The sequence below is a fragment of the Crocuta crocuta genome, unplaced genomic scaffold (genome assembly GCF_008692635.1).
Source record: "Crocuta crocuta isolate KB4526 unplaced genomic scaffold, BGI_CrCroc_1.0 scaffold5, whole genome shotgun sequence".
Lineage (NCBI taxonomy): Eukaryota > Metazoa > Chordata > Mammalia > Carnivora > Hyaenidae > Crocuta > Crocuta crocuta.
In genome coordinates, this window is record NW_027530500.1 from 1,774,547 (window position 1) to 1,795,903 (window position 21,357).

Sequence of the window (21,357 nt, forward strand, 5' to 3'; positions counted from 1 at the left end):
TTTTAATGTTTATTTAATTTTGAGAGAGAGAGAGAGAAAATGATTAGGGAGGGGCAGAAAGAGAGGAGACATAATAATCTGAAGCAGACTCCAGGCTCCAAACTGTTGGCACAGAGCCTGATGCGGGGCTCGAACCCACAAACCAGAAGATCATGACCTGGAAGTTCAACCAACTGAGCCACCCAGGTGCCCCATGAGTCAGTTTCTATTGACTGTTCTTTATCTTGAGTATGGGTCACACTTTCATTTATTAAAAATTTGCTTCTACTTAATTGGTAGAATATATTATTCCCCATGTTTGTTTGGTTGCTATTGTGTTTGCTTAGTTATTTTTCTTCATTTTTCTGTTCGTATTTTTTTTTTTAATTTAATTTTTTTTATTTAGTTTTGTTTGAGAGACAGAGATAACGTGAGCAGGGGAGGGTTAGAGAGAGAGGGAGGTACAGAATCTGAAGACAGGCTCCAGGATCTGAGCTGGTTGTCAGCACAGAGCCCGATATGGGGCTCGAACCCATGAACCGTGAGATCATGACCTGAACCAAAGTTGGACACTTAACCGACTGAGCCACCCAGGCGCCACCCGTTTGTGTTTTAAACCTAGAGTTCTTAGGGGTTGCCCTGCGACCACATAATGTAGTGGTCAGTTATTGGTTGAGTAGAGGTTACATCCAAATACCTCACGGCTGTAAGGCTTTGACCATCTTCTGGTGGATGTATATGAGTGGGAGAGCACAAATCTAAGGCAATTTCCAGGTGTGGCTTAATTTTTACTTTGTACCTGGCCCTCTTGGGTCTCCTCTACACATGCCCATAGTTTTCTAGTCAGCCTGGGAATTTTAGAAAGTTCATCTAGCACTTTTAATGGCTTTAATTTTCAAGATCTTCCCATTAAATTTCAGGCAGGCCTGCCTCTGTCCCATCTGAGACACTGTTCTCTTCCTAGCAGAGCCACTGGTTTTCCCCATTTGTTTTACCCTGTTTTTCTTTTTATTGACAATGTTATTCAGTGTAGGTTTTCATCTTTCATTCCAAATTAAGTCAGCCCCTCTAGCAACAGAGCTGCTGGATTTCAAGCCCGTCCTGTTAAAAGTTCATCTGCAGACCGACCTGGGCTAGTGATGGGAGCATCTCCAAGTAGTAAGTCTATAGACTCCCACTGCCTTTCGTGAAGTTCTGCTAGTTTTCTATGAATAAATAATTCTCAATTTGTTGTTTACCTTTTGGCAAATTCTGAATCCTTGAAATAGTTATTTTTGGCAATCTGTCCAGTTTAATTCTTATTTTTAAAGGAGAGGATTTGCTGACCTTTTTATTCTACAATAGCTGGAAATCTAACCAGCAAGTTCTTTTTATTCTGTCTTTCAAAATATACCTTGAATCCATTTTTGTCTTAGGTCTTCCATGCTACTATCTTATGACATTTTGGTACATCATTATCTCCTCCTGGACCTTAAGCAACTTTATAACTACCTTTTGCTTCTTTTGTTGCCCTCTTACAATTCATTCTTTTTTAAAAAATAAATGTTTTAGTTTAGAAAAGCTGTAGATTTACATAAAACTTCTACGTAGTACAGAGCTTTCTCAATTTCCTGAGAACTAGATTCCCTGTTAATAACATCTTATGTTATTGGGGCACCTGGGTGGTTCAATGTCCAACTCTTAATTTTGGTTCAGCTCATGATCCCCCAGGTTGTAGGACTGAGCCCCATGTTGGGCTGTGTGCTAAGCATGGAGCCTGCTTGAGATTTTCTCTCTCCCTTTCCCTCTTCCCCTTCCCTGTGCTAGTGCATGTATGTGCATGCTCTCTCTCAAAAATATTTTTGGAAAAAATCTTACTTTATTATGATTGTCATAATTAATGAATCAATATTGATACATCATTATTAACTAAACTCCAGATTTTATTTGGATTTTATTGTCCTTTCTGTGTTCCAGGATTCCATCCAGGATACTACATCACATTTAGTTTTCATATTCCTTTTATTCCTCGAAGTTGTGGCAGTTTCTCAAACATTCCTTGTTTTTAATGACCTTGACAGTTTCGAGAAATACTGATTGGGTATTTCATGTCTCAAGTTTTATTTTGGCAGATATTTTTCTTGTGTCACTTGGTTTATAAGTTTGGGGAGGAAGACCAATAGGGAAAGTGTCAGTGTGTATTAATCACATAATCCTTCCCCTATAGTCCCTGGAACATGCCAAGGTTTTTGAGCATTTGTAACTATCATTCTTAAACCTTGAGAGCTTTCCCTTGACTCTTCTTATGCCTGGTGCCTTCTCAGTTTACTTATTTACTCATTTACTGGGTTTGTTTTCTTCATTTGGTACTTTGTAGTTACTTGTACGTCTTTGTCATTAAAGTGTTAGCCCAAGAGTACAAAGACTTTGTTTTCTTTATTATTGTATACATGGCATATAGTAGGCACTTATTAAAGTTTTCTTTATAGAAATTACTAAGTGGCAGTCCTTTTTAGAAAAAAATTTAATGTTTATTTTTGAGGGAGAGAGAGAAAGTGTGTGCATGTGCACACAAATAGGGGAGCGGCAGAGAAAGAAGGAGAGAGAATCCCAAGTAGGCTCTGTGTTGAGAGCACAGAGCCCCACGTGGGGCTCAAACTCAACCCGTGAGATCATGATCTGAACTGAAATCAAGAGTTTGATGCTTAAATGACTAAGCCACCCAGGTGCCCCACTTAAGTGGTAGTCCTTAAAGCACATGAAGTGGAGGTATGTACAATGTAGATGTACAATGTGAGTTTGAACTATATGAGTCTACTTATAGGTGGATTTTTTCCATATGGTACTGTAGATGTATTTTCCTTATGACTTTCTTTTTTATTATTGTCATTTTAATTTGTTTGAGAGAGAGTGAGAGCACATGAACAGGGGAAGAGGGGCAGAAGGAGAGAGAGAGAGGAGAGAGAGAGAGAATGAGAATCTCACACAGGCTCCACGCTTAGCATGGGACCTGATTCCAGGCTCAATCCCATGATCCTGGGATCATGACCTGAGCCAAAATCAAGAGTCAGACCCTCAACCAATGGAGCTACCCAGGCATCTCTTTTATGATTTTTTTAATAACATGTTCTTTTCTCTAGCTTACTTTGTTGTAAGAATATAATATATAGTATATGTAACATACAAAATCTGTGTTAATCGACCAAGCCCTATTGGTAGGGCTTCCCTCGTTTTTAGGGAGCCAAAAGTTATACACAGATTTTTGACTGGATGGGGAGGGGGTCAGTGCCCTCAGCCCTATGTTGTTCAAGGGTCAACTGTAGATCATGTAAAGGACAAAGTGAAGACCTACATTTTAAAAGTAAATGGTTACATATGAAGTAAAGCACAGTGTAGGTTCAATAAATTCTAGATTTGTCTTGTTGGCATTTTGCAAAAAAACCCATTTTTTGTATTTTTAGAATTTTTATAAAATTTACCATTTTAATTATTTTTAAGTGCACGGTTAAGTGACATTTGCATTGTTGTGCAACTATCACCATTATCCATCTCCTGACCACTTATATTGTAAAACTAAAACTGAATACCCATTAAACAACAACTCTTCCTTTTCCCCCATTCGCAGTCCCTGGGAACCACCTTCTACTTTGTCTCTAAGAATTTTACTCTTCTAGGTACCTCCTGTATGTAGATTTATACTTTTGGTTGACTGGATTATTCCGTTTAGCAAAATGTCCTTAAATTTCATCTAAGTTATAGCATATGTCAAAATCTTTTAAAAAAACAACAACTGATGAATCATATTCCTTGTATGTATATACCATGTTTTATTTATCCATTCATCTCTAGACACTTGAATTGCTTTCACTTTTTGCCTCATGTGAATATGTTCTTATGTGATTGTGGGTGTATAAATATTTGGTTGAGCCCCCAGTTTAAATTCTTTTGGGTATATACCCAGAAGTTAATTTCTGGATATTTGGGAGTAGAATTGCTAAATAATGTGGTAACTTAATTTTTAAATTGTTTTAAGTTTATTTATTTATTATTATTACTGTTTTTTTTAGTTTACATCCAAGTTAGCATGTAGTCCAATAATGATTTAAGGGGTAGATTCCAGTGATTCATCCCTTTTGTCTAACACCCAATGCTCATCCCAACAAGTGTCTTCCTTAATGCCCCTCACACATTTAGCTCATTACCCCACCCACAATCCCTCCAGCAACCCTCAGTAAGTTCTCTGTATTTAAGAGTCTCTTATGTTTTGTTCCCCTCCTTGTTTTTATATTATTTTTGTTTCCCTTCCCTTATGTTCATCTGTTTTGTATCTTAAGTTCCTCATATGAGTGAAGTCATATATTTGTCTTTCTCTGACTAATTTCACTTAGCATAATATCCTCTAGTTCCAACCATGTAGTTGCAAATGGCAAGATTTCATTCTTTTCAATTGCTAAGTAATACTCCATTGTGTGTGTGTGTGTGTATATATATATATATATATACCACATTTCTTTATCCATTCATCCATTGATGGACATTTGGGCTCTTTTCATACTTTGGCTATTGTTAGTAGTGCTGCTATAAACATTGGGGTGCATGTGCCCGTTTGAAACAGCACATCTGCATCCCTTGGATAAATAACCTACTAGTACAGTTGCTGGGTCATAGGGTAGTTCTAGTTTTACTTTTTTGAGGAACCTCCATACTGTTTTCCAGAGTGGCTGCAACAGTTTGCACTCCCACCAGCAGTGCAAAAGAGATCCTCTTTCTCCACATCCTTGCCAATTTCTATTGTTGACTGAATTGTTAATTTTAGCCATTCCGACTTGTGTGAGGTGATATCTCATTATGGTTTTGATTTGCATTTCCCTGATGATGACTGATGTAGAGCATTTTTTCACGTGTCAGTTGGCCATCTGGATGTCTTCTCAGAGAAGTGTCTATTCATGTCTTTTGCCATTTCTTCACAGGATTATTTGTTTTTTGTGTGTTGAGATAAGTTCTTTATAGATCTTGGGTACTAACCCTTTTTCTGATATGTCATTTGCCAATATCTTTTCCCATTCCATCAGTTACCTTTTAGTTTTGCTGATTGTTTCCTTCACTGTGCAGAAGCTCTTTATTGTGATAAGGTTCCAATAGTTCATTTTTGCTTTTGTTTCCCTTGCCTCCAGAGACCTGTTGAGTAAGAAGTTGCTGCGGCCAAAGTCAAGAGGTTTTTGCCTGCTTTCTCCGCTAGGATTTTGATGGCTTCCTGTCTTATGTTTAGGTCTTTCATCTATTTTGAGTTTATCTTTGTGTATGGTGTAAGAAAGTGGTCCAGGTTCATTTTTCTGTATGTCCGCTGTCCAGTTTTCCCAGCACCACTTGCTGAAGAGACTGTCTTTATTCCATTGGATATTCTTTCCTGCTTTGTCAAAGATTAGTTGGCCATATGTTTGTGGGTCCATTTCTGGGTTCTCTATGCTGTTTCATTGATCTGAGTGTCTGTTTTTGTGCCAGTACCATACTGTCTTGATGATTACAGCTTTGTAATACATCTTTGTAAATCCTTGAGGTCCAGGATTGTGATGCCTCCAGCTTTGGTTTTCTGTTTCGGGATTGCTTTGGCTATTTGGGGTCTTTTCTGGTTCCATACAAAGTTTAGGATTGTTCTAGCTCTGTGAAGAATGCTGGTGTTATTTTGATAGGGAAGTTTATTTCTGAGAGAGGGAGGGAGGGAAGGTCAGGGAGGGGGGTGGGGGGGAGAGAGAGAGAATCCCAAGCAGGATCTGCTTTATCAACACAGAGCCCAATACAGGGCTCAGTATCACAAACTGTGAGATCATGACCTGAGCCGAAATCCAGATTTGGATGCTGAACTGACTGAACCACCTAGGTGCCCCTAAACTTTTAATTTTTTGAGGAACTGCCATAATGGTTTTTTAGTGACTGCACCATTTTACATTCCTACCAGTAGTGCACAAGAGTTTCAGTTTCTTCATGTCTTTGCCAACTTTTATTATGTTTTTTTTTTTAAGTTTATTTTGAGAGAGAATATGTGCACCACCTCCACATGTAAGCAGAGGAGGGACAGAGGGAGAGGAGAGAGCAAATCCTAAGCAGGCTTTGCTCTGTCAGCCCAGAGCCAGATGTGGGGCTTGGCTTGATCCCATGGCCTCGTGACTGGGGGATCATGACCTGAGCCAAATCAAAAGTTGGACCCTTAACTAACTGAGCCACCCAGGTACCCCTTGATAGTTGTTATCCTAATGGGTGTGATATGGTATTTCATTATGGTTTTAGTTTGAATTTATTTCCGTAATCATTAGTGATGCTGAGCCTCTTCATATTCTATTGGCCATTTGTATATCATCTTTGGAGAAATATCTATTCAAGTCTTGCGCTGATTTTTTTAATCACATTATTTGTTTTTTGTTGTTGAATTGTGAGAGTGTATTTTGGACATTAACCTCTTTCCAGATCAGTGATTTTTAAATATTTTCTCCCATTCTGTGGATTGCCTTTTCATTGTTGACTGTGTCCTTTGGACAGAAGTTTTAAAAATTTTGACTGCTTTATTGAGATATAATTGATGTAATAAACTATCTATTTGATGTTGTATAATTTTGTTAATTTGGACATATACAGCTTCCCATGATATTATCACCACAATCAAGGTGATAGACATATCCAACACTTCCCAAAGATGCCTATGTCTCTTTTTTCTTTGGTGGTGAAAGGAGTACTTAACAGTTATATCCACCTTCTTAATAAAAGTTTAGGTGCATAATATCATATCATTAATTATAGGCACTGTGTTGTACAACAGATCTCTAGGCATCTAGGATAACTGATACTTTATACCCATTAAATAACAGCTTCCCATTTTCCCCACCTACCAGCCCTTGGAAACCACTATTTTTTTCTCTGATTCTGTGAATTTGACTATTTAGATACAAGTGGAATCATGTAGTATTTGAACTTCTATGACTGGATTATTTCACTTAACAGAATGCCTTCCAGGTTCATCCATGAAAAGTTTTAAATTTTGATGAACTCCAGTTTATCTATTTTTTTGTTGACAGTGCTTTTGGTGTCACATCTAAGACATTGTTGCAAAAATCCTATGTCACGAAGCTTCTCCTTTCTATTTTCTTTGAAGAGTTTTATAGTTTTCGCTGTTACATTTAGGTTTGTGATCTATTTTGAGGTAATTTTTGTGTTTGATGTAAGGTTCAGTCTAACTTCATTCTTTTTCTTTTTTTGGCATAAGGATATCTAGTTTTCCCATCACCATATATTTACAAAACTGTCCTTCTCTGTGAAGTAGTCATGTCACTCTTGTTGAAAATCATTTGACCATGTATATGCAAGGGATTAATTCTGGACTCTTTCTCATTGGTCTGTGTATCTGCCTTTTATACCAGTAACCACAGTTTTAATTACTGTAGGTTTGTAGTTAAGTTTTGAAATCAGAAAGTGTACATTCTCTGGTCTTGTTCTTTTTCAGGATTGCGTTGGTTATTTCAAGTCCCTTGAGATTCCATATGAGCTTTTGGATGGATTTTTTTTCTACAAAAAATGTCATTGAGATTTTGATAGGGATTGCATTGAATCTGTAGGTCACTTTGGTAGTGTCGACATATTAAGTGTTAAGTCCTCTAATCCATGAGCATGGGATATATTTCCATTTATGTATTTTAAATTTCTTTTAGCAGTTTTTTTTTTTTGGCAGTGTTTCACCTCTTTGGTTAATTCCTAGGTAACTTACTCTTCTTGATGATGTTTTAAGTGGAATTATTTTCTTTTTTTTTTTTTTTTAATATTTTTATTTATTTCTAGGAGAGAGAGAGACAGCGTGAGCAGGGGAGGGTCACAGAGAGAGGGAGATACAGACTCCGAAACAGGCTCCAGGCTCTGAGCTGGCAGTCAGCACAGAGCCCGACGCGGGGCTCGAACCCACAAACCGCGAGATCATGACCTAAGCGAAAGTCGGACGCTCAACCGACTAAGCCACCCAGGCGCCCCAAGTGGAATTATTTTCTTTTTCATTTTTAGATTGTTCATTGTGTAATGAGATGTAACTGATTTTTGTGTGTTGATTTTGTATCCTGCAACTTTGGTGAATTTATTAACCCCAATAGTTTGTATGTGTGTAATCTTTAGACATTTCTATATATAAGATCATGTCCTCTAAAACAGATATTTTATTTCTTTCATTCCAATCTGGATACTTATTATTTATTTTCTTGCCTAATTACTTTCATTGGAACTTCAGTATTGTGTTGAACTGAGAGGGCAAAATGGGCATTTATGTCTTGTTCCTAATCTGAAGAAGGAAAACCTTAGAGGAAAAGTCTTTCATCAGTAAGTATGTTAGGTGTAGGCTTTTCTTATGTGCTCTTTATTAAGTTTAAAAAGTTTCCTCCTATTGGTAGTTTGTTGAGTGTTTTTATCATGAAAGGGTGTTGAATTTTATCAGATGCTTTTTCTCCATCATTTGAGGGTATTTTGTGTTTTTTGCCCTCTTCATTATGTTAATATGACCTATTACATTGATTTTTTTTTTTTCATATATTGAACTTTCTTTGCCTTTCAGCAGTAAATCCCACTGGGTTATAGTGTATATTCCTTTTAATATTCTGCTGAATTTGGTCTGCTAATACTTTGTTGAGGAATTTTGCATCAATATTCATTAGAGATAATTGGTCAATAGTTTTCTTTTAAATGCCTTTGTCTGGCTTTAATATTAGGGTAATGTCCTCATCCAGTGAGTTAGGAAGTGCTCCTTTCTCTTCAATTTTTTTGGGAGGTTTCAGAATTTGGAAGAATTGTTTCAGAAGAAACCATGTATCAGTATTTGATAAAATGCATTAGTGCAACCATCTGGTCCTGAGCTTTTCTTGTTGGGAGCTTTATGGTTACTGGTTCAATATCTTTACAAATTATAGGTCTGTTTAGATTTCCTATTCATTGTTCATTCTTGGTAGGTTTTATGTTTCTAGAAATTTATCCATTTCACCTATGTTATACAGTTTTTCATGTATAGTTGTTCACGCTGCTCTGATATGATCCTTTTTATTTCTATAATCTCTTTCTGATTTTAATTTATTTGAATCCTTTCTGTTTTTCTTATTCTAACTAACAGTTTATCTTTCAAAGAGCCAGCTCTTGGTTTTATTGATTTTATTATTTTTCTCTTCTTTTTTTAGTTTATGTCTGGTCTAGCCTTTATTTCTTTCCTTCTGTAACCTTTTGGCTTAGTTTGTTTTTCTTTTACTAATTAAGATGTAGAGTCAGGTTGTTTTGAAATCTTTTTTGACATAAATATTTACAGCTCTAAATTTCTCTTAGTATTGCTTTTGCCGTACCCTATAATTTTTGGTATGTTGTGTTTTCATTTTCATCTTTTTCAAGATTTTTTCTAATTTCCCTTGTGATTTCTTCTTTGAAACATTGGTTAAGAATTTACTGTATAATTTCCACATCTTTATGAATTTTCCAGTTTTCCTTCTGTTAATTTCTAGTTTCATTCCACCATGATTGGAAAAGATACTTTGTCTGATTTTAATTTTATTAAATTAAGGGTTTTTTGTGGCCTAACATGGTCTATTCAGAAAAATGTTCCATGTGGACTTGAGAAGAATATGTATTGTACTGTTTTGGGGTTGAGTATTCTGTATTGGTCTGGCAGGTCCACTTGGCCTATAGTGTTCAGGTCCTCTCTTTCCTTTTTGATCTGAGTGGTTGCTCAATTATTGAAAGTGGGGTATTGAGTTTTTGGTTGTTATTGTGTAGGTATGTATTTCTCTTTTTTAATTCTGTCCATGCTTGCTTCATATATTTTGGAACTCTGCTCTTTGGTGCATATATGTTTATAATTGTTATATCTTCTTGATGAATTGATCATTTTATCAATATTTAATGCCCTTTGTGTCTTTTTACAGCTTTGACTTACAGTCTATTTTGATATTAGTGTAGCCACTCTAGTTCTCTCCTGGTTACTATTTGCATGGAATATCTTTTTCTGTCCTTTCACTTTTAGCCTATCATGTCCTTAGATCTTATAGACACTGTATAATAGGATTGTGCTTTTTAAATTCATTCTGCCGTCTGAAATGGTATTCAACATCATTAATCATCAGTTAAGTGTAAATTAAAACTATAGTGAGATATTATATAATCACCAGAATGACTAATAGGGTTGGTGAGGATGTGGAAGAACTGGAATGTTCTTATGTTGCTGGTGGAGGATATAGATTGTCAGCTACTCTGAAAAAGCGTTTGGCCATATATGCTAAAGTTAACTGTGTGTGTCTTAGTGACCTAGCAATTCCTTCTGAGTATATATCCAACAGAAATATGTGTTGATGTTCACCAAAAGGTATGTTCAAGGAGGTTTGTAGAACCTATGTTTGTAATAGTTAAAAAATGGGAACTTTTATGTCCATCAATAGTAGAATAGACAAATTAATTGAGGCATAGTCACATAATGGAGTATTATACAGCAATGAAAATGAACAAATACAGATAATGTGAAAGAATTTCAGAGCTGTAACAGATATTGAGTGAATATAAATACGAGAGAGTATGTGTTATGTGAATTAATTAATATGAAATTTAAAAGCTGGCAAAAACAATCTATGGTAATAAATGTCAAAATGACAAAAATTAAAATAGGTTGTAGATAAGAATTTTCAGGTACAGATGTGATTCGCCTTTGTTTATTTTTTCCTACTAACTTATACACTTAATTTTACATATTTTTATGTTCTTGCCAGCTTCAGCCTCAGAATATTGGTAAAAGTACTGAGCTGTTAATTTATTGACTGTTTATTTGGGAGAGAGAGAGATTGTGAGCAGGGGTGGGGCAGAAAGAGAGAGAGAGGGAGAGAGAATACCAAGCAGGCTCCTTGCTGTCAGTGCAGAGCCTGAAGCAGGGCTTGAACCCACAAACCACGAGATCATGAGTTGAGGGTAAATTAAGAGTAGGATGCTTAAGACTGAGTCATCCAGGCGCCCCCTAGCTGTTTGTGTAAATGTAGCCTTGAACTGGTTTCCATTAGATTGATGCCTTTTTGATTTAACTGTTGTGGTTTGGGGAATTACTGTTTTTCCTGAAAGAGATGTTACTGATTTAAATGGAAAAAAATTTGTGTTAACAATATTTTATTTCTGAGGTTAGTCAAGATTTGACTTCAACATTTTAATTTAAAAATTGAAAAAGGCAGTTGAGAATTTAAATTTGTAAAAAGACAATATACTGAATAAATCCTCCTCAACCATTTTGTGACATTCTGTGTGTCTGTATGTATGGTAGGAGAATTTCCTATGCTAGCCATTTTCTTGAAAGATGAACTGGAATGATACACAGTATTCTGGAAAGTTCGAGTGAGAAATAAGAAGTGGGTATTCAGGTCCTGACTTTGCTCAGCTTTATGACCTTGAGTAAATTATATTATCTTTTTGTCCTCAGAGTTCTCTTTTGTAAAATAGGGGGTTTTAGACTAGATCTTTGTTTCTTAACTATTTAGAATTTAGCCCTGTACTTGCCTTAATTAAAATGCCCTAAAAACTGAGGTAGCATGGTGATTGCCCTTGGATAGAGGATTGGTAGCATGACATAAGGGGCATTTTTATGTTTTATGTTGTATTCCATGTATTAATATATTAAAATTTTTCTTTGACAATTCTTTAATGTTATTTGATATTTCAAAATAATATTATGACAAAAAAAATTAAAACAGTTATAATGTTTAATTTGTTTTTTTCAAACTGGCCGCCACCCAGTAGAGAATTACTAAAATATGCCAGTGGTTGCAAAGTGGCAGCATAAAATGAAAATACACAATTTTTTTTTAGTTTGAATTAGTTGCTAATATTTGAAAATGACATCTCACAATAAAATTTGGAACTTTCTGAAAAATCAGCATATCTGATGATAACTGAGCTGGCATTCCTGTATACAGCTGTTGACTGGGGCTGAGAAGCTGTTGCTGTTCTAGATGAGCAAATGATCTCTAATTATTAACAAAATCTCCCATTTCTATTATCTCTTTTCTTCCTCTGCCCCCTTCTTCCTTCCTGTCTCCCTTTTTCCCTTCTGTTCTTCTAGGGTATAATTCATTTACCATGAAATTCACATTTTTAAAAGTACGTATACAACTCAGTAGTTTTTAGTATATTCACAAAGTTGTACAACCATAACCACTGTCTAATTCCAGAACATATCAGGACCTTTTTTTTGGTACCTGTTCTCAGTCATACTCCTGTCCTAGGAAATCACTAATCTTTCATTCTCTATAGATTTGCTTCTTCTGGATATTTCAGGTAAATGCAGTCATACAATATGTGGCCTTTTGTATCAGACTTACTTCATTTAGCATAATGTTTTAAGGTTCAGCCATGTTGGAGCTTGTATCAGTCCTTCATCCCTTTTTTTTTTTTTTTTCAGTCCTTCATTCCTTTTAATGACTTAATTAATATCCTGTTATTTGAATTTATACCACTTTTTTATTCATCAGTTGATGGACATTTGAGTCTTTGCTTTTTGTCTCTTCTAAGTAATGCTGCATTGAATATAGTGTACATGTTTTTGTGTGGTTATATGTTTTTAGTATTCTTGGATGTATACCTAAGCATTGAAATAGTGATTCACGTGGTTCCAGTTTTTCCACATTTTCACCAACACTTGTCATTGTCTTGTCATTTTAGTTACAGCCATACTACTGGTGTAAAGTAGTAGGATGCCATTGTGGTTTTGATTTGTGTTTCCCTGATAACTGTGATATTAAGCATCTTCTCAAGTGCCTATTAGCCATTTTTATATCTTCTTTGGAGAAATGTCTCTTGAAATCTGTTGTCCATTTTATAATTGGATTAGTTGTTTTATTATTGAATTGTGGTAGTTCTTTATATATTTTGTATCCTTGACCCTTAGTAAGTTTATGATTTGCCAGTATTTTTTTCCAGTCTATGAGTTGTCTTGTCACTATCTTGAGAGTGTCCTGTGATGCACAAAAATGTTTAATTTTGAGGAAGTCCACTTGTTGCTTGTGCTTGTAGTATCACGTTTAAAAAACTATTGCCTAATCCAAGGTCATGAAAATTTGTACCTTCGTTCCTTTCTGAGAGGTTTTTTTTGGATTTAGCTTTTGCATTTATGTCTTTGATCCATTCTGAATTGATTTTTTGCCTACTACATGAGGTGGGAGTCCAACTTCATCCTTTGGCATGTGGATATCCAGTTGTTCAGTGCCATTACTAAAGACTGTTCTTTTACTGTTATCTTGGCAACCTTGTCAAAGATCATTTGACCATAGATGTTTGGGTTTATTTCTGGACTCAATTCTATTCCACCAGTCTCTATCCTTATGTCACTGTTCCCGTTGTTTTGATTGCTATAGCTTTGTAGTAAGCTTTGAAATCAGGGTGTGTGAATATTCTAAGTTTACTTTTCTTTTGCAGTATTGTTTTTAGCTCTTCAGAGCCTCTTGTACTTCCATATGAATTTAAGAATCAGCTTTTCCAGGGGCATCTGGGTGGCTCAGTTGGTTAAACGTCTGACTTCTGCTCAGATAATGATCTCGTGGTTCATGAGTTCGAGCCCCACATTGGGCTCTGTTGCTGACAGCTCAGAGCCTGAAGCCTGCTTTGGATTCTGTGTCTCCGTCTCTCTCTGCCCTTTCCCAGCTCATATTCTGTCTCCCTCTCTCAAAAATTAATAAACATTAAAAATAATTTAAAAAATAAAAATCAGCTTTTCTGGGGGCGCCTGGGTGGCTTAGTCGGTTAAGCGTCCGACTTTCCGACTTTCGCTTAGGTCATGATCTCGCGGTTTGTGGGTTCGAGCCCCGCGTCAGGCTCTGTGCTGACTGCCAGCTCGGAGCCTGGAGCCTGTTTCAGTCTGTGACTTCCTCTCTCTCTGACCCTCCCCTGCTCACGCTGTCTCTCTCTCCTAGAAATAAATAAAAAAAAACACGCTTAAAAAAAAAAAATCAGCTTTTCTGTTTCTGAAAAAAAAAAAAAGGCCAATGGAATTTTGATAGAGATTGCTTTGAATCTGTAAATCACTTTGGAAATATTCCCATCTTAATATTGTCTGTTCATGTCCATGAACATGGGATGCCTTTCCACATATTCATCAATTTTTTTCAATAACGTTTTATAGTTTTCAGTGTATACAAGACTTTTATTTCTTAAATATATTCATAAGTAATTTAGTCTTTTTGGTATTATAAACACAGTTTATTTTTATGTGACTTTTTAAAAAATCATATTTAAATTCCAGTATAGTTAACATGCAGTGTTAATTTAGTTTCAGGTGTACTACACTGTAATGATTCAACAATTCTTTATATTTCTCTGCTCATCAAGATAAGTGTACTCTTGGTGCCTCTGTGGCTCATTCACTTAAGCATCTGACTCTTGATTTTGGCTCAGATCATGATTTCACAGTTTGTGAGTTGAAGCCCTGCATTGGGCTCTGTGCTGATAGTGCAGAGCCTGCTGGGAATGCTCTCTCTCCCTCTCTCTCTGCCCCTCTCCCACTGGCACACTCTGTCTCAAAAAAAAAAATTTTTTTTTTTTAAAGTTAAAGTGTACTCTTAATCCCCTTCGTCTATTTCATCCGTCCCCCTCCCACCTCCCCTCTGGTAACCATCTGTGTTAGTCTATTTTTTGGTTTGTCTCTCTTTTTTTTCCTTTGTTCATTTGTTTTGCTTATTAACTTCCACATACGAGTAAAATTATGTGGTATGAAAACAGGGGTGCTTTTAGTCCTATATCCAGTACAGTATTAAAAAGGAGTGATAAGACTGGCCATCCTTGTTTCATTTCTAGTCTTAAGGGGGCATGCATCTAGTCTTTTGCCAGTAAGTATAATGTTAGCTGTGGGTTTTTTTATGGATGACTTTTATCACCCTGATGATGAAATTCTCTTATTTTCCTAGTCTTGCAAGTATTTAAGGTAGTTAGATTTTGGCAAATGCATTTTCTCTGTATATCGAGATGTTTTGGTCCTTTTTAAAAGTTATTTATTACATTGATTTTGTATGCTGAACCTACCTTTTGTGGAATATGTCCCACCTATTTGTAGTGTATAATTCCCCCCCCCCCCACTTTTTTTAATATTCTGGATTAGGTTTGCTAGTATTTTTTTGAGGATTTTTATATCTCCGTTCACTTGGGGATCTAGTTTTCTTGTGATGTTTTCATCTGGTTTATCAGTAATCAGTAATACTGGCTTCAGTTCTCTCTCTCTCTCTCTGTCTCTAGTTCTCTCTCTTAATAGTTAGTGGTAGTTTTTCCTTAAATGTTTGAAAGCATGTGGTTTGGACTTTTATTTCCAGAAAAACTTTTCATTTCTAATTCAATCTCATAAATTTTTATATTGAATTCAGATTTTTAATTCCTACTTGAGTTGGTTTAGGTAGTTTCTAGTAATTTGTGTCATCCAAGTGATCCAATTTATTGGAAATATAATTGTTCATAGTATTATCTTATTCTTTTTATTTCTGTAAGGTTGGTAGTAATGCTCTATCTTTAATACCTCAGTTTAGTTATTTGTGTCATTTTTTTTTCTTGGGTAGTCTAGCTAACAGTTTGCTAATTTTCCTCTCCAATCCTTATTGTTTCCTTCTTTCTGCTTGCTTTGGGTTTCAAATGCTCTTCTTTTTCCAGTGTCTTAAGGTAGAGGTTTAGGTTACTAATTTGAGATGCTTCTAATTTTTAATATGAACATTACAGTTAGAAATTGTCTCTCAGTTGTACTTCAGGTGCATCTAGTGTCAGTATGTTTTCACTTGCATTTATCTCAAAGTATTTTCTAATTTCCTTCATGACTTCTTTTTTGATCCCTTGGTTCTTAAGGAGTGTGTTGTTTAATTTTCATGCATTTGTGAATTTCCCAAGTTTCCTTCTGTTATATTTCTGATTTCATTGCATTGTTGACAGGGAAAATACTTCATATAACTTCAGTCCATTTATATTTACTGAGATTAGTTTTATTGACTAACATGTGGTGTGTTTTGGAAAATGTTCTGTGTGCATTTCCAAAGAATGTGTTTCCAAAGAATGAGTGTTCCATAGATGTCTATTAAGTGTAAAAGTGTTATAATATTATTCAGGTCTTCTGTTTTCTCACTGATTTTTCCATTTGTTTTATCTGTTCTTCAAAATTGGACATTGAAATCTGCAACAGTTATTTTTGTATTATCAATTTCTTCTTTCATAATTTTTTCTTCCTGTATTTTGAGAATATTGTTAGGTGTATACATGTTTATAATTACTATATCTAGTTGATGAGCTGGCCGTGCTTTCATTATAAATGTTCTCCTTTGTCTCTAATAACAATTTTTGTATTTTCTTTTGTCTTCTGTTAGTATAGCACTGTAGATCTTTTCTGACTACTGCTTACTTGGTATATCTTTTTTCATCTTTTTACTTTCAGTTTTGTCTTTGAATCTAAAGCGTGTCTGTTGTGGACAGCATATGGTTGGACCATATTTTGTCTTGTTTTGTTTTAAGTTTATATGTTAGACCATGCGAGTTGGGGAGGGGCAGAGAGAGAGAGAGGGAGAGAGAGAATCTCAGGCAAGTTCCACACTGCCAGCACAGATCCCGACACGGGGCTTGAACTCACAAAACCATGAGATCATGATGTGAGCTGAAACGAAGAGTTGACACTTAACTGACTGAGACACCCAGGCACCCTGATAATGTTTTTTCTTTTTAACTTTTTTTTTTTTTTTAAGAAGAATTTTAGGGGCGCTTGGGTGGCTTAGTCGGTTAAGCGTCTGACTTTCGCTTAGGTCATGATCTCGTGGTTCATGGGTTCGAGCCCTGCGTCGGGCTCTGTGCTGACTGCCAGCTCAGAGCCTGGAGCCTGTTTCGATCTGTGACTCCCTCTCTCTCTGTCCCTCCCCTGCTCACGCTCTCGCTCTCTCCCTCTCTCTTCTAGAAATAAATAAAACATTAAAAAAAATTAAAAAAAAAAAAGAACAATTTTAAATGTTTGCTTATTTTAGAGAGAGAGAGGACAGAGTACAAGCTGGGGAGGGGCAGTGAGAAAGGGAGACACAGAATCTGAAGCAGGCTCCAGGCTCCGAGGTGTCAGCACCGAGCCCGTTGCAGGGTTCGAACTCACCAACTCTAAGATCATGACCTGAGCCCAAGTCAGATGCTCAACTGACTAAGCCACCCAGGCGTCCCACCTGATTATGTTTTTTTAATCTACTGTGCTTATCTCTATCCTTTAAATGGTTTGTTCATTCCACTTATGTAATTACATATTAGTAGAATTACATTTGCTGCTTTGTTTATATTTGTGTTTTATGTGTTGTATCTTCTTTGTTGATCATTTTTCTATAACTGCTTTCTTTTGTGTTTGATATTTTCTAGTATGCTAATTTAATTTTTTTGTTTCTTTTGCCACTTTTATTTATTTATTTTTTTTTAATAGTTTATTGTCAAATTAGTTTCCACATAACACTCAGTGCTCATCCCAACAAGTGTCCTCCTCCATGCCCATCCCCCCCTCCCCCCACATCCATCAGTCCTCAGTTTTTGTCAGCATTCAAGAGTCTCTCATGGTTTGCTTCTCTCCCTTTCCCCCACCATTTCCGCCCTTCTTCTCCCCCTTGTTCCTCCGTCAAGTTCCTCCTAATCCTCCTATACGTGCAAACATATGATATTTGTCCTTCTCTGCCTGACTTATTTCGCTCAGCATAACACCCTCAAGGTCCATCCATGTTGCTACACATGGCCAGATTTCATTGTTTCTCATTGCCATGTAGTATTCCATGGTATAGATAAACCACATCTTCTTGATCCATTCATCTGTTGATGGACACTTAGGCTCTTTCCATGTTTTAGCTATTGTGGAGAGTGCTGCTATGAACATTGGGGTACATGTGCTCCTATGCATCAGCATTTCTGTATCCCTTGGGTAAATTCCTAGCAGTGCTATTGCTGGGTCATAGGGGAGTTCTATTGTTAGTTTCCTGAGGAACCTCCACACTGTTTTCCAGATGTCTTTTGCCACTTTTAAAAAGTTTATTTTTACCAGCTGCCCTGGGTGTTAAAATCAATAACTTAAAACAGTGCAGTTTGGGGGCCTCTGGGTAGGTAGCTCAGTGGGTTAAGCGTCTGACTTTTGATCTCAGTTCAGGTCAGGATCTCATGGTTCATGGGATCGAGCCTTATATCGGGCTGTGGGGTGACAGTGTGGAGCCTGCTTGGGATTCTCTCTCCCCCTCTCTTTCTCTGCCCTCCCCTGCTTTTGCATGCCCTCTTTCTCTCCTTCTCTCTGTCAAAATAAATAAACTTTTAAAAAAGACAACAGGAGGGACGCCTGGGTGGCTTAGTTGGTTAGGCGTCCGACTTTCGCTTGGGTCGTGATCTCGCGGTTCGTGGGTTCGAGCCCCGCATCGGGCTCTGTGCTGGCTGCCAGCTCAGAGCCTGGAGCCTGTTTCGGAGTCTGTGTCTCCCTCTCTCTCTGGCCCTCTCCTGCTCACGCTGTCTCTCTCTCCTAGAAATAAATAAAAATATTTAAAAAAATAATAATAAAAAAATAAAAAATAAAAAGACAACAGGAACCAGAATATCAATATAGTTTGGGTTGATGCCATCTTAATTACAGCAGCATGCAAACACTTTTATATAACGCCATTCTTCCCCCTTTGTGCTGTTATTCTTATGCAAATTATATTGTTCTCATGTGCCCAACGAAATACTTCATATTGTTGCTTTATACAGTTTCTTTAAACCTGTGTAATTTTTGTTGTTGTAGAGAAAAGAGGTAACATAGGCTCACTGCATATCCTGAGAAAGAACTGCTTAAAAGATCCACCCTTGGCTAGCAACTGAGAACTTATCACTGTCCATGCCTGCCTCACTGATAAGAATGCTCACTGTGCATAAACTGCTTATACAGACAGTATCATTCGTGCTGAATAGCTGCTTTTCTTCTGGGAGTTAGGAATTTTGGTGTGTGCTAGACAGAGGGTACGCATTGATCAGTCCCTAATAAAAACCCTCAGTGCAGAGTTTCCAGTCTTCCCTGGTGTTGTCATAACTAATTTCGGGGTGGGGGCGGCTGTGTGTGGGATTAAATGTGTTTTATGTGACTTTAATAACAAAAGATCCTTAGGAGCTAGCTCTGACCTTCCTGGACTTTGCCTTGGTTGCCCTTTCCCTTAGTGTCCTTTGCTGTAGTAAATTATAGCTGTCAGTGTGACTGTATCATGGAGTCTGTTGAGTTCTCTATCAAGTTCTTGAAACTGGGTATTTCACTACATACTGCTATAATAGATTACCGCAAATTTGGTGACTTGATATAAGTTTATCATTTTAAAGTTTTGAAAAGTCAGAAGTCTGAAGTGAGTCTCACTGAGCTAAAATCAAGGTGTCAGCATTGTTATGGTCATTCTGGAAGCTCTAGAGAAAAATGCATTTTTCTTGCCTTTCCCACACTCTAGCAGCTACCTGTATGCATTGGCTCACGGCTGTCCCATTCCGTCTTCAAAGTCTACAGTCAGTGGTCGAGCCTTTCTTACGCAGTACCACTCTGACACTTTCCTATGGATTATAATGATCCCTGTGATTGTGTTAGGTCCAGCCAAATAATCCCGGATAATCCTTTTATCTTAAATATGTTAATGTATCATATCTGCAAAGTTCCTTTTGCCGTGTTTTTATCTTTTTTAATAATTTAATAATTTTATCTTTTTTTCTCCTCAGGCAGTAAAGAATGCTGATGGAAGAACCATTTTCCTAATTTTCAAATTGTTGAGCTGGTTGCCATGATGGGTGAGTTCAAACTAAAGACGGTATTCATCTATAATTAAAGGATAAAATGGGGAAGAAAGATTTTTTTCTGTGTATGACCAAATTTTTTATTATTAAGAAGTTTTATGATGTAATAGGCCTCCATAATGTTTTATATTTATTAATAGATTTTCCCTTAAAGCACTTTTTGAGTTAACTTACAGATTTGGAATGACCATTTCATGCATAGTAGGGACATTCACAATAAACTGCTAAGATGGATTGAGGTTTACTTAGAGTCTGATGGCCAGAGAGAGTACTAGATAAGGAAACCGGACTTTTAAAGATTGAATAAATGCTGAGGAATTGCTGTAATTGCCCAACAATGAAATGTGGTATAATAATGTAAATGGCAAGGAAGGCTTTCCTAAAGTATGGGAGTGGGTTGTAGGTTATATCCTTTTTTTTTCCCCTTTTCTCCTTGGAAGTTTCCAACATGAGGCAAGGATTAGACAGGGAAACACTAGAAATAAATGGACCAATGACCCCCACCCCATCCTAAATGGGAAAAAATGGACTGAGTAGGTGGAAGCTAAGTTTTTAAATCCAGACTGTCCCATTATCTTAATTCTGACATATACTTGTCTGTGTTTATCTTTGTCACATTTTTCCTATCACTTATTTAACAAATGTTATTATTCACTCTTATATACATATGTAGGATATGGTAGGCCAAAGAGCTTAAATTTGTCGATGTTCTTTAGTGGAGAGTCTGTACACTTTCATTGTATCTCCTCGTGGCAAGTGTGTAAGCCAAAGCTTCACCTTCCTGCTCTTTAAATTTCTCTTCCAGTTTCTCTTTTTGTAACCATGCATGCAGTGCCATCATGTGGCCCAAATTCTCCACCCAGTTTCACCTCCAGTTCCAACTGGGTATCTTTTACTGAACTCCTGTCAGCTTTTCACTGTGGTTGCTCTCACTTGCAATCCAACCTGTGTATGAATCCAATTCAGTTGTGCCGGCCTTCTCACATAATACTTCCCTATAGTAAGCAATAGCACAAGGAACAGTCATTGCTTAAAAGCTTATACACAGGTATTCATTCAGAGAAAACTGAATATTTAAAAGTATGAATCATAGGTATTTGAATTTTTGATTGAGGATGTTCTCCTGTAATTATTTTACAAGCGTAATAAATAAGCATAGAAGGCATCTATAATTAAGCCTTTCTGATAAAAGATTTTATTGAAATTATTTCCCAAATAATTTGTTTCTGTGTTCAAGTAAATAACATCCTTTCAATATGTGTCAGAAACCCACTGCTTCATCTATGTGCCTTTGGTCAGACTCTGGCCTCCCCTGGGCATTGTCATTGCCTCTTTGATCAATTCATGATCTTTAAGAAACCTGTCAAATCTGCCTAGTACCGATGACCATCACAGAGATTCTTACTAGATAAAGCAGTCTAAGAATTGTTACAAGAGTGCTTAGGGTGGACGTTCACCACTTTGCATGCTTTTGTGAATTTGTTAGTTTACATCTTGTCAGCCTCCTCAAGGTTAAGTTTCTTATTGGGTACTTAGGTATATCATGTGATTCTTCTTCAAACCAGAAAAAGAAGGAACTCAACTAAATTGCCCTTCATTTGT

The 21,357-nt window shown here is 36.6% G+C and overlaps 1 protein-coding gene across 1 annotated transcript in view; it reads left to right on the forward strand.

Annotated features, from left to right (window-relative positions):
• The first annotated feature begins 19,685 nt into the window (after positions 1 to 19,685).
• The window catches only part of MAP3K2 (mitogen-activated protein kinase kinase kinase 2), a 43,598-nt gene continuing 41,926 nt past the window's right edge, over positions 19,686 to 21,357 (forward strand). The window contains exon 1 of the mRNA XM_077766758.1: positions 19,686 to 19,749. Within this exon, the coding sequence (XP_077622884.1) occupies positions 19,743 to 19,749 (7 nt within the window). The 5' untranslated portion in view covers positions 19,686 to 19,742. The remainder of the gene's footprint in view (positions 19,750 to 21,357) is intronic.